This window comes from Fringilla coelebs (genome assembly GCF_963513975.1).
Source record: "Fringilla coelebs genome assembly, chromosome: 32".
NCBI classification, from domain to species: Eukaryota; Metazoa; Chordata; class Aves; order Passeriformes; family Fringillidae; genus Fringilla; species Fringilla coelebs.
This window is the reverse complement of record NC_140058.1, coordinates 1,715,032-1,729,870: the sequence shown is the minus strand read 5'-3', so window position 1 is coordinate 1,729,870 and position 14,839 is coordinate 1,715,032. Positions and strand designations below refer to the sequence as shown.

Here is a 14,839-nt window from a genome sequence, read left to right as displayed (position 1 = left end):
TTTGGGGCAGTTTTGGGGGGATTTGCGGGGGTTTTGGAGGGGTTAGGAGGGATTTGGGGGGTTTTGGAGGGGTTTGGGGCGGTTTTGGGGGGGTTTTGGGGGGTCTGGGGGGGTTTGGGGCGGTTTTGGGGGGGGTTGGGGCGGTTTTGGGGGATTTGGGGCGGTTTTGGGGGGGTTTCGGGGGATTTGTAGCGGTTTTGGGGGGTTTTGGGGGGGTCGTGTGTCCCACGTGGTCACCGGGGGGGATTTGGGGGTGCTCCGGGGTCGATTCCCCTTCCCAGTGTCGCATCCCCCAAACCCAGCAGGTTCTGGGTGAGTTTGGGGGGCACCTGGGGGGTCCCCGGGGAGTTTGGGGGTCTCTTGGGGGGTCCCCAGTGAGTTTGGGGGGCACCTGGGGGGGTCCCCGGGGAGTTTGGGGGTCTCCCATGAGTTTGGGGGTTCATTTAGGGGATCCTTAGTGAGTCTGGGGGGTCCCCGCTGAGTTTGGGGGTCTTTTGGGGGTCCCCAGTGAGTTCGGGGGCTCCCCGATGAGTTCTGGGGGTCTCTTGGGGGGTCCCCGGTGAGTTTGGGGGTCCCTTGAGGGGTCCCCGGTGAGTTTGGGGGGTCCCCGGTGAGTTTGGGGGGGTCTCTTGGGGGTCCCCGGTGAGTTTGGGGGTCCCCGGTGACCCGATGCGGTCCCTCAGGGGCAGGACCATCACCCCTCCCGCCCGGGGGTCCCGGGCACGGCTCAGACCCGCCGGGATCCCTCTGGGTCCGCCCCTCCCCCTCGGGGACCCCTCCCCAAAATCCGGGGCGGGGCCGCGGGCAGAGCGCGCCCCGCGCGTGCGCACCGAGCGCCGCCCGACGTCATCGCGCCGCGCCGCCGCCGCAGCGCGCCGTGACGTCATCGCGGCGCGCCGCGGCATGAGCGCGGCCGAGCGCGGCCCCGGGGGTCCCGGCGGGCCCGGGGGTCCCGGGGGTCCCGAGCCCGGCGGGGGCCGCAAGGCGCGGGGCCGGCCCCGCCTGACCGAGACCGACCGCGCCCGGCGGCGCCTGGAGTCGCGCAAGAAGTACGACGTGCGGCGGGTGTACCTGGGCGAGGCGCACGGGCCCTGGGTGGAGCTGCGGCGCCGCAGCGGATGGAGCGACGCCAAGCTGGCGGCCTACCTGCTGGGGCTGGAGCGGGGCCAGCGCGCCGGGCGGCGCGGGTCAGCCGGGGCAGAGCCGGGGAGGGCGGGGGGAGGGCGGGGGGCCGCGCCCGCGGGCGTGGGGAGGGGGCCCGGGGGTCCCGGAGGGCGCTGGGGCGGGTCGGGGGTCGCGGCGGTGTCGCCTCCGCCGGGGCTGGCGGCGCGGAGCGGGCCCGGCGGGAGCGGGAGGGAGCGGGAGCGGGCGGGCGCTGTCCGCGGTGCTGGAGCGGCGCTGGGGGAGCGTTACCGGCCTGCCTTCCTCCTGCTCTTCCTCCTGCTCCTCTTCCTCAGCTCCCTCTTCTTCCTGCTCCTCTTCCTCCTGCTCCTCTTCCTCGTCCCCTCCCGTCTGTCCCGTCCCCCTTCCTCTCCCGCATCTCCCTGTTCTTCCTCGCGCTCCTGGGGGATGAAGAACGGGAAGAGTGAGGAGGAGGAGGAAGCTGGGGAGGAAGGCTGGGCTGAGGAGGAGGAGGAGGTTGGGGAGGAAGGCTGGGCTGGGGAGGATGAGGAGGAGGCTGGGGAGGAAGGCTGGGCTGAGGAGGAGGAGGCTGGGGAGGAAGGCTGGGCTGAGGAGGAGGAGGCTGGGGAGGAAGGCTGGGCTGGGGAGGAGGAGGAGGAGGCTGGGGAGGAAGGCTGGGCTGGGGAGGGGGAGGAGGAGGCTGGGGAGGAAGGCTGGGGCCCTGCAGGAGCCCCTGCCCCTTCCCATCCCCGTCTCTCCACAGCAAACCCTGGGAGCAGCTGCCGAAGAAACCCAAACGCAAGAAAAGTGAGTGGGGGGCTCTGGGGGGGGCTGAGCCCGCTCTGGGGGGGCTGTTCCTGCTCTGGGGGGGGCTGAGCCCGCTCTGGGGGGGCTGTTCCTGCTCTGGAGCGGCTGTGCATGATCTGGGGGGGCTGCACCCCACTTTGGGGGGCTGTGCCCAATCTTGGGATTTTGAGGGGTTCACACCTCACTCTGGGGGCTCAGTCTCTCACTTGGGGGTGGCTGTACCTGCCTTTGGGGTCTGTACCCCTCACTCTGAGGGTCCTGCCCCTCACTTTGGGGGTCCTGCCCCTCACTTTGGGGTCCCTGGTCCCTGCCCCAGGGCGCCGTCGGAACGTGAACTGCCTGCGGCACGCGGTGCTGTGGTACGAGGCAGTGCTGCTCCTTGCCCTGGGGGTCTGTACCTGCCTTTGGGGGTCTGTACCCCACTCTGGGGGTCTGTACCCAACTCTGGGGGTCTCTACAACACTCTGGGGGTCTGTACCTCACTCTGGGGTCTCTGGTCCCTGGCCCAGGGCGCCGTCGGAACATGAACTGCCTGCGGCACGCGGTGCTGTGGTACGAGGCAGTGCTGCCCCTCGCCCTGGGGTGCCTGTACCCCCCACTTTGGGGTCTGTACCTGCCTTTGGGGGTCCTGTCCCTCACTTTGGGGTCTGTACCCCTCACTTTGGGGTCTGTGCCCCTGCCAGGGCGCCGTCGGAACGTGAACTGCCTGCGGCACGCGGTGCTGTGGTACGGGGCAGTGCTGCCCCTCGCTCTGGGGGTCTGTACCCCACTTTGGGGGTCTGTACCCCACTCTGGGGGTCTGTACCCCTCACTTTGGGGTCCTGTCCCTCACTTTGGGGGTTCATACCTCACTCTGGGGTCCCTGGTCCCTGCCCCAGGGCGCCGTCGGAACGTGAACTGCCTGCGGCACGCGGTGCTGTGGCACGAGGCAGTGCTGCCCCTTGCTCTGGGGGTCTGTACCGCACTCTGGGGGCCTGTACCCCACTCTGGTGGTCTGTACCCCTCACTCTGGGGGTCTCTGGTCCCCTCACTGTGCCCCAGGGCGCCGTCGGAACGTGAACTGCCTGCGGCACGCGGTGCTGTGGTACGAGGCGGTGCTGCCCCTCGCCCTGGGGGTCTGTACCCCACTCTGGGGGTCCTGTCCCTCACTTTGGGGGTCCATACCTCACTCTGGGGTCTGTGCCCCTGCCAGGGCGCCGTCGGAACGTGAACTGCCTGCGGCACGCGGTGCTGTGGTACGAGGACCACGGGCAGCGCTGCCCGTACGAGCCGCGGCTGGCGGAGCTGGACCCCTCGGTGGGGCTCTTCACCACGGCCGTGTGGCAGTGCGAGCGCGGCCACCGCTACTTCCAGGACCTGCACTCGCCGCTGCGCCCGCCCAGCGACTCGGACGGCGACGACGGTGGGGCGGGGGGCGCGGGGGGCGCGGGGGTGGGGAGCGTGGGAATGGGGGCTTGAGGGGTTTGGGGCAGGGGGCGTGGGTCTGGGGGTTTCAGGGGTTTGGGGCAGGGGGCGTGGGTCTGGGGGTTTGGGGGTTTTGGGGGCGAGGGGCATGGGTCTGGGGGTTTAGGGTTTGGGGGCAGGGGGCGTCGGTCTGAGGGGTTTGGGGGGTTTGGGGGCAGGGGGCGTGGGTCTGGGAGCGAGGGGTGTGGGTCTGGGGGCTTGGGGGATTTGGGGATGGGGGGCGTGGGGGTGGGGGGTTGGGGGGTATGGGTCTAAGGGGTTTGGGGGCGGGGGTGTGGGTCTAGGGGTTTAGGGTTTGGGGGTGTGGGTCTGAGGCGTCTTGGGGGGTTTGGGGCTGGGGGGCGTGGGGCTGGGGGCTTGGGGAATGTGGGGGGTGTGGGTCTGGGGGCTTTGGGGTCTGGGGAGTCTGGAGGGTTTGGGGGTGGGGGTTGTGGGGTCTGGGGGTTTTGGGGTTAGGGGGTTTGGGGTCTGGGGGGTTCGAGGTTTGGGGTGTGTGGGGTTTGGGGTCTGGAGGGTTTGAGGGGTTTGGGGTGTGAGGGGTTCAAGGTTTGGGGTGTGGGTTTGGGTTCTGGGGGGTTTGGGGTCTGGGGGGTTCGAGGTTTGGGGCTGGGGGGTTAGGGGGTGTGGGTCTAGGGTCTGGGGGCTGTGGGGTTCGAGATTTGGGGTGTGGGTTTGGGTTCTGGGGGGTTTGGAGCTGTTTGGGACAACCCGAGTTCTTTTTGGGGTATTTTGAGTCTGGAGGGGATTTTTGGGTGGTCCCTGAGGGTTTCGGGGTCTGGGGAGGGATTCCTCACCCGGGGGGAGGGGGCAGATCCCCCCTTGACTCTCCGGCCTCCCCGCAGCCCCCGGCTCTTCCTCCTCCTCCTCCTCCTCGGGGGGCTGCAGCTCGGGCTCTGAGGCGGCTCCGGCCGTGGGCGGGGGTCCCGCCGCCCCCGCCGGGGGTCCCGCGGCGCCCCCCGAGGCGCTGGAGGCCGTGGTGTGCGTGCCCCTGCCCCTGCCCCTGCCGCGGGGGGCGGGGGGCGCGGGGGGCGCCCCCACCCCCGCCCTGCTGCAGGGCCCCCCCCTCCTGATCCTGGCCGGGCCCGGCTGTGAGGGTCTGGGGGGGCTCCAGCTCGGCCTGGGGGGGCCCCCGGTGCTGCTGGAGGGGGGCGGCGCCTTCCCCGCCCCACCTGAGGAGCCACACCTGGCCAAGACAGGTGAGGGGGGAAATGGCGGGGTTGGGGGGCTCAGAATGGGGGGTGGGAGTGAGGGGGATTGGGGACGGTTCTGGGTCAGGAATTGGGGAAGGTTTGGGGTCAGGAATTTGGGGTTTGGGTCAGGAATGGGGGAAGGTTTGGGGCCAGGAATTGGGGGATTTGGGTCAGGAACAGGGGAAGGTTTGGGGTCAGGAATTGGGGGGGGGTTTGGGGTCAGGAATTGGGGGGGGGTTTGGGGTCAGGAATTGGGGGGGGTTTGGGGGTGGGTTTGGGGGTCAGAAAAGGGACGGGGCAGGAGCTGGGGGGTCCCAGGGGGTCTCACCAGCCCCACTGATGGCAGAGGAGGATGAGGAGGACCCGGTGCTGAGGCTGAAGCAGGAGGAGCTGCCCCCACCCCCCGCCGAGCCCCCCCCTCCAGAGCCCCCCCGGGAGCCCCCCCGGGACCCCTCCCCAGCCGAGGACCCCGAGGGGTCGACGATCATCTACGAGATCCCCAAAGAGCCAGAAAGGTCGGGGGGCCCTGGGGGGCTTTGGGGGGTTTAGGGGATCCCTGGGGTCCACTGGGGGGCTTTGGGGGTCCCTAAGGGTCCCTGGGGATCAGTTTGGGGGGTTTAGGTGGTCCCTGAGGGGGCTTTGGGGGGTTTAGGGGATCCCTGGGGGTCCTTGGGGTCTGTTGGGGGGTTTTGGGGGTCCCTGAGGGTCCCTGGGGGTCAGTTTGGGGGGTTTTGTGGGTCCCTGAGGGGGCTTTGGGGAGTTCAGGGGATCCCTGGTCGTCCTTAGGGGCCTTTAGGGGGTCCCTGGGGGTCACTTGGGGGGGTTTCGGGGGCCCTGGGCATGTTTGGGGGGTTTAGGGGGTCTCTGGGGTGCTTTGGGGGGTTTAGGGGGTCTCTGGGGGGGTTTGGGGGGTCTTTGGGGTGGGGCTTAGGTTACCTGAGTGTGTGAAGGAGGGGGGAGCGCCTGGGAAGGTTTTGGGGGTCAGGGACTCTTTTATTTGGGGAAATTTGGGAGTTCTGGGGAGGTGTTTTGGGGAGGGGTCGTTCCGGGGTGGGCAGGGGGTTCAGGTGGCTCAGGTGGGCTGCTCTGGTACCTGTCCCCACCTTTCTGAGGGGGGCTCACACCAGGCTCTGCAGGCCCCGGCGGAGCCGACGGGGCCGTGCCCCCTCCCCAGACCCCGAGGACCCCCCCGAGCCCCTGAGCTGCCCCTACGGCACCTGTGGACAGGAGTTCAGGACCCTCAGCAGCTTCCAGGTGCCTGGAGGGGGGAGCACCCCCTCACCTGTCCCGGACCCCCCCCTCACCTGCCCAGAATCCCCTCACCTGTCCTGGCCCCCTCTGACCTCGCTGGTGCCCCCAGAGCCACCTGAGCCAGGTGCACCGCAGGGCCCGGAGCCAGGTGTGCCCCCAGCCCGGCTGCAGGAAGAGCTTTCACCTGGCCAAGCACCTGCGGCGCCACATGGGCGTGCACTCAGGTGAGCCGCCAGGTGTGCCCCCAGGTGTGCCCCCGAGCCCCCTCTCTTCGGGAGCTCCCCAAACCCTCCTCCCTCCACGGCAGGAGGTTTTACCTGCTGGCCGCCCCCCAGGTGAGCCCCCCCATTCCCCGCGTGCCCCCCCAGGTGTGCGGGAGTTCACCTGTGACACCTGCAGCAAATCCTTCAAGCGCAAGAACCACCTGGAGGTGCACAGGAGGACGCACACCGGGGAGACCCCCCTGCAGTGAGTGAGGGGGGGTCCTGCCGAGGGCTGAGCCCCCCCGGGCACACCTGACCCCCGCCTTGCCCCCCCAGGTGCGAGGTGTGCGGGTACCGCTGCCGCCAGCGCGCCTCCCTCACCTGGCACATGCGGAGACACGGGGGGCTCCAGAGCCCCCCCGAGCCCCGCGGCACCTAGGGACCCCCCCGACTCACCTGGGTGTCCTCCCGACTCACCTGGGCCCCCCTGGAATCACCTGGGCCCCCCCGGACTCACCTGGGCCCCCCGATGTTCCTGCAGCTGCACCTGGAGGTGAAGAAGAACCACCTGGGGGGTCCTGAGCCCCTCCCCGGGACACCCCCAGCACCTGAGGGTCCCTCGGGGCTGTCCCCCCTCCCCCCCAGGTGACCCTGTGCCCCCCCAGGTGGCCCTGTGCCCCCCAGGTGACCCTGTGCCCCCCCCTCACCTTTTATTTATTTCCTTATTGTCGCTTGTCACCCCCTGGGGACACCTGGGGTTTGGGGGGGGTCTGGGGACACTGGGGGGGCACAGACCCCCCCAGGACTCCCCCCAGTCCATTAAAATCGGGACTTTTTGTGCTGCTTCTTCTCTGGGGGGGCTCGGGGGTCCCGCAGGGTTTGGGGGGTCTCACAGGGTTTGGGGGGGCTCGGTGGTCCTGCAGGGTTTGGGGGGGTCCCTCAGGGTTTGGGGGGGGGCTCAGGGGGTCCCGCAGGGTTTGGGGGGGGTCTCACAGGGTTTGGGGGGGGCTCAGGGGGTCCCTCGCAGGTGCCCCCTCCCCATTTCGGGGGGCGCCGCCCCTCGCGGGAGCTGCGCGCGAGCTCGGCGCTGTCCCCGGTGCTGAAGCGGCGGCGGCGGCGGCGGCTCGTCCGCGACCTTCATCACCCTCCTCTTCCTCTGCGTCCTCCTCCTTCATCACCCTCCTCCTCCTCCTCCCCCCCACCCTTCCTGCGCTTTCTCCTCCGCTCCTTCCTCCTCCTCCTCCTCCATTCCCTCTTTCTTCCTCCTCTCCATCCCTCCCCGTCCTTCCTCCTCCTCCTCCCGTGGGCGGGGCCTTGGGGGTCTCGGGGGGCTTCGGGCCCTGCGGGGGGGGGGAGGGCGGTTCTTTTTTTGGGGGGGGGCCGGACTGACCCACCTTTTTTGGGGGGGGCGCGGACGGAACCATCTCGGGAGGGGAGGGGGGGTGGGGTGGGGGGGCGGTTTTTGGGGGGCCCCGCCCCGCGCCCGCCCAAGGACGTTTAAAGGACCGACGGGGCCGCCGCTCGCAGCACCCGGTGCCGCCGCCGCGACCCCCGGAGCCCCCCCCGGCCTCCCCCCGGGCCCCCCGAGCCCTCGGGGCCGTGCGGGGCCCGCCCCCCCCCCCGGCGACACGATGGTGACGGTAGGAACGGGGTGGGGAGGGGGATTGCGGGGATCCCCCCCGATCTCCCATCCCCCTCCCCTGCTCCCCCCACCCCCAATTCCCACCCCCCCCTCCTCTCGGTGTCCCCCCCCCCTCCCCGTGAGCGTGTCACACGCTCGGCTGGGGACACGGCGTCACACGCGGGTGGCACCTGCGGGGACACGCGCGCGCAGGGGAGGGGCGCGGACCCCTCCCCAAACCGCGGCCGTTTGGGGCCGGGGGGGGCACACGCCACACGTGTGTGGCTGTCCCCGCGTGTCGCCGTCCCCACGCCCCCCGGGGCCGTGGCTGGTGGCCCCGGGTGTCCCCATCGCCCGGTGACAAAGGGCCATTGTCGCCCACCCCGCGCTATTGGGGAGGGGGGGAAGGGGCGGGGGCGCTGCCGCACAAAGGGGGGATTGTCCCCCCCGTGGCCCCACCCGGGTGTCACTGTCCCCCGTGCGATGTCCCCGCCTCCCGCCGTCCCTGTCCCCACGCTGTCCCCTCCCCGTCCCCACCAGCTCGCTGTCCCCGTCCCCGCAGCGCCGTCCCCATGTCCCAGCGCCGTCCCCGCCATCCCGCTGTCCCTGTCCCCTCGCCGTGGCCATGCCCGCACTGTCGCCGTCCCCTGGCGGTCCCTGTCCCCGCGGTGACCCGCTGTGACACCGCCTGTCCCCCCAGCAGATCCTGAGCACGGTGGAGGCCCAGGCTCCCAGCGCCGCGGGGCCGTCGGGCTGCGGCCCCGTCCCGGTCCCCGTCCCCGTGGTGGCCGTGCCAGGCCCGGGGGTGGCGGCGGCGCTGCCCAACGGGGCCCCCCCGGGTCCCCCCCCCGTGGCCGACGACAGCAAAACCAACCTGATCGTCAACTACCTGCCGCAGTCCATGAGCCAGGAGGAGCTGCGGAGCCTCTTCGGCAGCCTCGGCGACATCGAGTCCTGCAAGCTCGTCAGGGACAAGGTCACCGGTACGGGACGGGGACAGGGCACGGCGACACGGGGACATGGGGCAGGACAGGGACAGGGACAAGGTCACCGGTACGGGACGGGGACACGAGGCAGGGACATGGGGCCGGGCAGGGACAGGGACAGGACACAGAGATGCGAGGTGTGGGGAGATGGGACACGGTGACATGGGCAGTGGGACATGGGCAATAGGACAAGGGACACAGGACACGGGGATATGGGACACGGTGACATAGGAAGGGAGAGGGGACACGGGGACCTGTGGGGACAGGGATAGACAGTGACCATGGGAGCAGGGACAGTTCAGTGTCCCCCTAGTGCCCCATGACCCCGGTGTCCCTGTCCCCTGTCCCTGTCACACTGTCCCCACAGGCCTGGTGTCCCTGTCCCCACAGTCCTGGTGTCCCTGTCCCCATGACTCCGGTGTCCCTGTCCCCATACTGCCCCCACAGTCCTGGTGTCCCTGTCCCCATGACCCCGGTGTCCCTGTCCCCATGACCCCAGTGTCCCTGTCACACTGTCCCCACAGGCCTGGTGTCCCTGTCCCCATGACCCCGGTGTCCCTGTCCCCACGGGTTTGACCCTGAGTGCCACATCCACGGGGACCCAGGGGACAGGGACCACGGGGACAGCGAGGCTGGCGAGGTGGCCGCGGATCTGGGGGCAGGGGTGGGGGTGGCTCTGGGAGCACAGGGGACAGGGCCACCCCAGTGACAGTGACACGGTGTCCCAGGGCAAAGCCTGGGCTACGGCTTCGTCAACTACGTGGAGGCCGGCGACGCCGACAGGGCCATCGGGGCCCTCAACGGCCTCAAGCTGCAGACCAAGACCATCAAGGTGCCCTGGGGACATGGGGACACCTGGGGGGCACCTGGGGGGGCACCTGGGGGGCACCTGGGGAGGGGGGCCACATGTGGGATCCTTCAGGGGGCACCCGTGGGGCGCTTTGTGGTGGGTGGAAGGCCTGGGCGGGCGGTGCCCGTGTCCCCCGGGGGTCCCGAGGGCTCACCTGTCCCCCCAGGTGTCCTACGCCCGGCCCAGCTCCGCCTCCATCCGCGATGCCAACCTGTACGTGAGCGGCCTGCCCAAGGCCATGGGGCAGAAGGAGATGGAGCAGCTCTTCTCCCAGTACGGCCGCATCATCACCTCCCGCATCCTCGTGGACCAGGTGACAGGTGAGGTCAGCTGGGCCCAGGTGTGCTCAGAGTGCACCTGGGAGGGTGGGACATCCCTGGGCGGGGGGGCCCTGGGGGTCCTGGGGGAGGTGGGACATTCCTGACGGGTGGGACGTCCTGGGAATGGATGTCCTGGGGGGTTCTGGGGGGGTTCTGGGGGGTGGGACATCCTGGAAATGGAAGTCCTGGGGGATTTTGGGGGTTCTGCAGAGGTGGGGACTCCCTTTGGAGGGTTACCCAACGATCCCTTTAGGGTCTGTGGGTGGGCAAGGCAGGAAGGGGGTTTTGTGGGGCTGTCCCCGATCCCTGTGTCACCTGCGCAGGTGTGTCCCGGGGGGTGGGCTTCATCCGCTTCGACAAGCGCGTGGAGGCCGAGGAGGCCGTGCGGGGGCTGCACGGGCAGAAGCCCCTCGGGGCGGCCGAGCCCATCACGGTCAAGTTCGCCAACACCCCTGGGCAGAAATCGGGGGGGGCCCTGCTGAGCCTGTGCCCCGGAGCCCGGCGCTATGGGGCCCTGCACCCCCCCCCGCAGCGCTTCCGGTGAGGGGCGGGAGGGGGGTGGGGATGGGGGGGACACCCCGGGAATGGGGGACACCCCGGGATTCGGGAACACCCCCGGAATGGGGGACACCCCGGGAATGGGGGGGGGGACACCCCCGGGATTTGGGAACATCCCTGGAATGGGGAGGGGGACACCCCCGGGATTGGGGGACACCCCCGGAATGGGGGACACCCCGGGATGGGGGGGCTGGGGGGGTGAGATATCTTGGGAATGGGGGTCGTGGGGGGCTGGGGATGGGGGACATCCCTGGGAATGGGGTCCTGGGGGTCAGAGGGGTGGGACACCCCTGGGAACAGAGGCACTGGGGGGTCCTGGGATGGTCCAAGGGGGTGGGAACATAAACCCCAAGGATCCTGGGAGTGCTCGGAGCAGGGGGGGGGCTCGGGGAGTGGGACCCCCCGGGGCACAGGGACCCCCCTGTCACCAGGGCCACCCCCGCTAACAGCCCCTCATCCCCCCAGACTGGACAATTTGCTGAACGTGGCGTACGGGGTGAAGAGGTAACGCCCCCCCCACTCCCTAAACCCCCCCAAGTCCCCCCAGATTTCCCCCTGGGGACCCTCCCCGGGTGCGGAGGGACCCCGGGGCCCCCGCGCTGACCCCGGGCCAGCCCGCTGTCGCTGCTGCCCAGGTTCTCCCCGCTGGCCATCGAGGCGGTGCCGGCGCTGGCCGGGGTGGGCCTGGGCACGCCCGGGCCGGGCTGGTGCATCTTCGTCTACAACCTGGCGCCCGAGGCGGACGAGAGCGTCCTGTGGCAGCTCTTCGGGCCCTTCGGCGCCGTCACCAACGTCAAGGTGATCCGCGACTTCGCCACCAACAAGTGCAAAGGCTTCGGCTTCGTCACCATGACCAACTACGAGGAGGCGGCCATGGCCATCGCCAGCCTCAACGGCTACCGCCTGGGCGAGCGCGTGCTCCAGGTGTCCTTCAAGACCACCAAGCAGCACAAGGCCTGAGGTGTGTGTCGCCCCCTTGCCCGGGGGGCTGCGGGGGTCTCCTGGGGGGGTGTGGGGACCCCCCGTGATCGCCGTGGGGAAATTCGGATGGAGGGATTGGGGACCTCCTCTGTGGGCACCATGGAGGAACCCCGCTGGAGACCTTGGGGACCTCAGGGACCTTCGGGGACCCCCATGAGCACCATGGAGGAACCCCACTGGAGACCTTGGGGACCTCAGGGACCTTTGGGGACCTCCTCTGTGGGCACCATGGAGGAACCCCACTGGAGACCTTGGGGACCCTCAGGGACCCCCATGAGCACCATGGAGGAACCCCACTGGAGACCTTGGGGACCTCAGGGACCCCCATGAGCACCATGGGGAAACCCAACTGGAGACCTTGGGGACCTCAGGGACCCCCATGAGCACCATGGGGAAACCCAACTGGAGACCTTGGGGACCTTGAGGGACCCCCATGAGCACCATGGAGGAACCCAACTGGAGACCTTGAGGACCCTCAGGGACCTTTGGGGACCCCCGTGAGCACCATGGAGAAACCCAACTGGAGACCTTGAGGACCTTGAGGGACCTTTGGGGACCCCCGTGAGCACCATGGAGATCATGGAGAAGCCCCCATGAAGACCTGGAGGCCTCAGGGTCCCCCCCACGAGCACCATGGAGACCATGGAGGAGCCCAACTGGAGACCTTGGGGACCCTCAGGGACCTTTGGGGACCCCCATGAGCACCAAACACCTCCTGGAGCCCTCAGGGTCCCCCCATGGGCGCCATGGACAAAGCCGGTTCAGGTCCTGGCAGCCCCTGCATGGACACCGAGGACATCCTGGGTCTCCAGGAGATGGAGAAACGCACCTGGAGACCTTGGAGACCATGGGGGCCCGCCGTGAGCGCCACAGACACCGTGGAGACCCCCCGAGACCCCCTCCATGGCCACCGTGGGGACACCTGACGCACAGCCCGGACACCTGGACACCCTCACCTGTCCCCGACGGGCATCCTGAGGACTCCTCCAGGTGCTGCAGGGCACTGGGAGCGGCCCTGGAAAGCCTGGAGACCCCCCCAGGACACTGTGGACACACCTGGGACCCCCCCGGGTACCCCCAACCCCACCACTCCGGCAGTGGCCGGACCACCTGGAGCGGTGCCCCCCCCTCGCCTGATCCAGGTGTGTCCAGGTGGGGGCTGTGCCCCCCCTTCCCTCCACTCCAGGACTCCAGCAGGGAAGGGGAGGGGGGATCCTCTCGCTCTCTCCTTCTTTCCATGTTTGTCCTTCATTTCCTGGGGGAGGGGGAGGAATTTTTGGGGAGGAAGAAGAAAAGGATTAATCACGTGTTTAATTAGACCTGTTACCCGTTGTCAGGTAAGGAGGAGCGTGACTGGCCCAGGGAGCGGTGACTCCTCGGGAGCCGCCGGCCCAAATCCATCTATTTTTATAGCAGACTATTAAAAATATCCCCCAAAATCCCCAAAATCGCCTTTCCAGAGGGGGTGAGAACCTGCTTTGTGCTCCCCGAGTTCCTTGGAAGCAGCTTGTGAACCCCAAGAGAGATCAAGACAAGTTTTGGGGGGTCAGTGGCACTGAAATGCCAGGGATTGCTCTGGTACCCCCAAAACTGGGAGGGAGGGGATGTGTCTTGTCACACTTCCCCCCCCCCCCTTCCCAAATTCTCCAAAATGGGCGATTTTTGCCCCAAATTGCTCCACTTGCTGGAATTTGGAGCCTCCTGTCAAAAAAAATTAAAAAGGGCGGAACCCCACCTGAAAAGCCCCAACCTTGAGTTCCCCCATACTCCTTATCATTGTTATTATTCTTAATTATTCTTAATTATTCTTCTTATTAATTATTATTGATGTTATTATTATTATTATTATTATTATTGCAGTTCTTATTTATTTTCCCTTCGCCGTCGGGATAATTTCTCACTTTTCAGTGGTTTATTTCCCATTTATTTCCTATTCTTCCCTGGTTTTTCCCTGATCCTGGCATTCCCCGGGACCCTCTTTTTTCTCCCCAGACCCTTCCCCAAACCCACCCCGGCTCCTGGTTTTTTTGTGTCGTGCCTGTGTGAAGCTTCTTGTAGTTTTAATTATTATTAATATAAATATTTAGGAGCGGCCCCCGTGTCCAGATCCGCCATCAGCCCCCTCCCCCCCCCCAAACTCTGACCCCCACCCCCTCTTCCAGGAATCCAGCCCTGGAATTTGGGGAGGGGGGCCAGGGGACCCCCAATTCAGTAGCAATAAGGGGTCCCCACCTCAGCCCCGGCCCATTTTTGGGGGGCCCAACGCGGGGACAAAAGGTGCCCAGGGACCCCCCTGTGGCACTGCGGGACCCCTCGGAGGGGACCGGGACCCCCCGGCCCCCACCCCTGGACTCGACTCTTTGTATTTTTCATGGAAAAAATCAATAAAAAATTTTAAAAGGCATTATTTGTGCGTGGTTTTGGCAGGGAGGGCTTTTCTGTCTGGGACCGTTGGCCTTTTTCCCTGACGCTTCCCGCTCTTTTCCCCTCACGTTTCCTTCTCTTTTCCCCTCAATTTTCCCCTCACGTTTCCCTCAATTTTCCCTCACGTTTACTGCTCTTTTCCCCTCACGTTTCCCTCAATTTTCCTTAATGTTTACCGCTCTTTTCTGCTCACATTTGCCACCATTTTCCCCTCATGCTTCCCGCTCTTTTTCCCTCATGTTTCCTGCTCTTTTCCCCTCACATTTTCCTCCATTTCCCCTCACATTTCCCTCAATTTTCCCTCACATTTACTGCTCTTTTCTCCTCATATTTCCCCCCGTTTCCCCCTCAGGTTTCCCTCCCTTTTTCTCCTCACGTTTCCCTGCATTTCCCCCTCATGTTTCCCTCAATTTTCCCTCACATTTACTGCTCTTTTCCCCTCATGTTTGCCACCATTTTCCCCTCATGCTTCCCGCTCTTTTTCCCTCATGTTTCCCGCCCTTTTTCCCCTCACGTTTCCCTCCATTTTCCCCTCACATTTCCCTCAATTTTCCCCTCACGTTTACCACTCTTTTCCCCTCACGTTTTCCACCATTTTCCTCTCACGTTTCCCACTCTTTTTCCCTCAGGTTTCCTGCCCTTTTTCTCTCACGTTTCCCTCAATTTTCCCTCACATTTACCGCTCTTTTCTCCTCACATTTCCCCCCATTTTCCCCTCAGGTTTCCCTCCATTTTCCCCTCACATTTCCCTCCATTTTCCCCTCATGTTTGCCACCATTTTCCCCTCACATTTCTGCCTTTTTCTCCTCACGTTTCCCTCCATTTTCCCCTCACGTTTCCCTCAATTTCCCCTTACACTTCCCGCTCTTTTCCCCTGATGTTTCCTTCAATTTTCCCTTATGTTTACCGCTCTTTTCCCCTCACATTTCCCTCAATTTTCCCTCACATTTCCTTCTCTTTTCCCGTCACGTTTCCCTCAATTTTCCCTTATGTTTACCGCTCTTTTCCCCTCATGTTTGCCACCATTTTCCCCTCACGCTTCCCGCTCTTTTTCCGTCATGT

At 66.6% G+C, this 14,839-nt stretch overlaps 2 protein-coding genes across 2 annotated transcripts; both read left to right on the top strand.

The window, feature by feature from the left end:
* Positions 1-893: 893 nt before the first annotated feature.
* On the top strand, positions 894-6,673 carry ZNF653 (zinc finger protein 653). Its single transcript, XM_084223877.1, has 9 exons — positions 894-1,187; positions 1,886-1,929; positions 3,122-3,331; positions 4,236-4,589; positions 4,930-5,098; positions 5,711-5,837; positions 5,944-6,058; positions 6,203-6,302; positions 6,374-6,673. Exons 1-9 carry the CDS (start codon positions 904-906, stop codon positions 6,474-6,476), a joined length of 1,506 nt encoding a protein of 501 aa, XP_084080003.1. The 5' UTR covers positions 894-903; the 3' UTR covers positions 6,477-6,673.
* ELAVL3 (ELAV like RNA binding protein 3) lies at positions 6,567-11,332 on the top strand (the record flags this gene model as incomplete). The annotated part of the gene is made up of 8 exons (XM_084223852.1): positions 6,567-6,590; positions 7,065-7,163; positions 8,359-8,641; positions 9,373-9,476; positions 9,661-9,814; positions 10,138-10,354; positions 10,838-10,876; positions 11,008-11,332. 8 exons carry the CDS (start codon positions 6,567-6,569, stop codon positions 11,330-11,332), a joined length of 1,245 nt encoding a protein of 414 aa, XP_084079978.1.
* Positions 11,333-14,839: the final 3,507 nt, after the last annotated feature.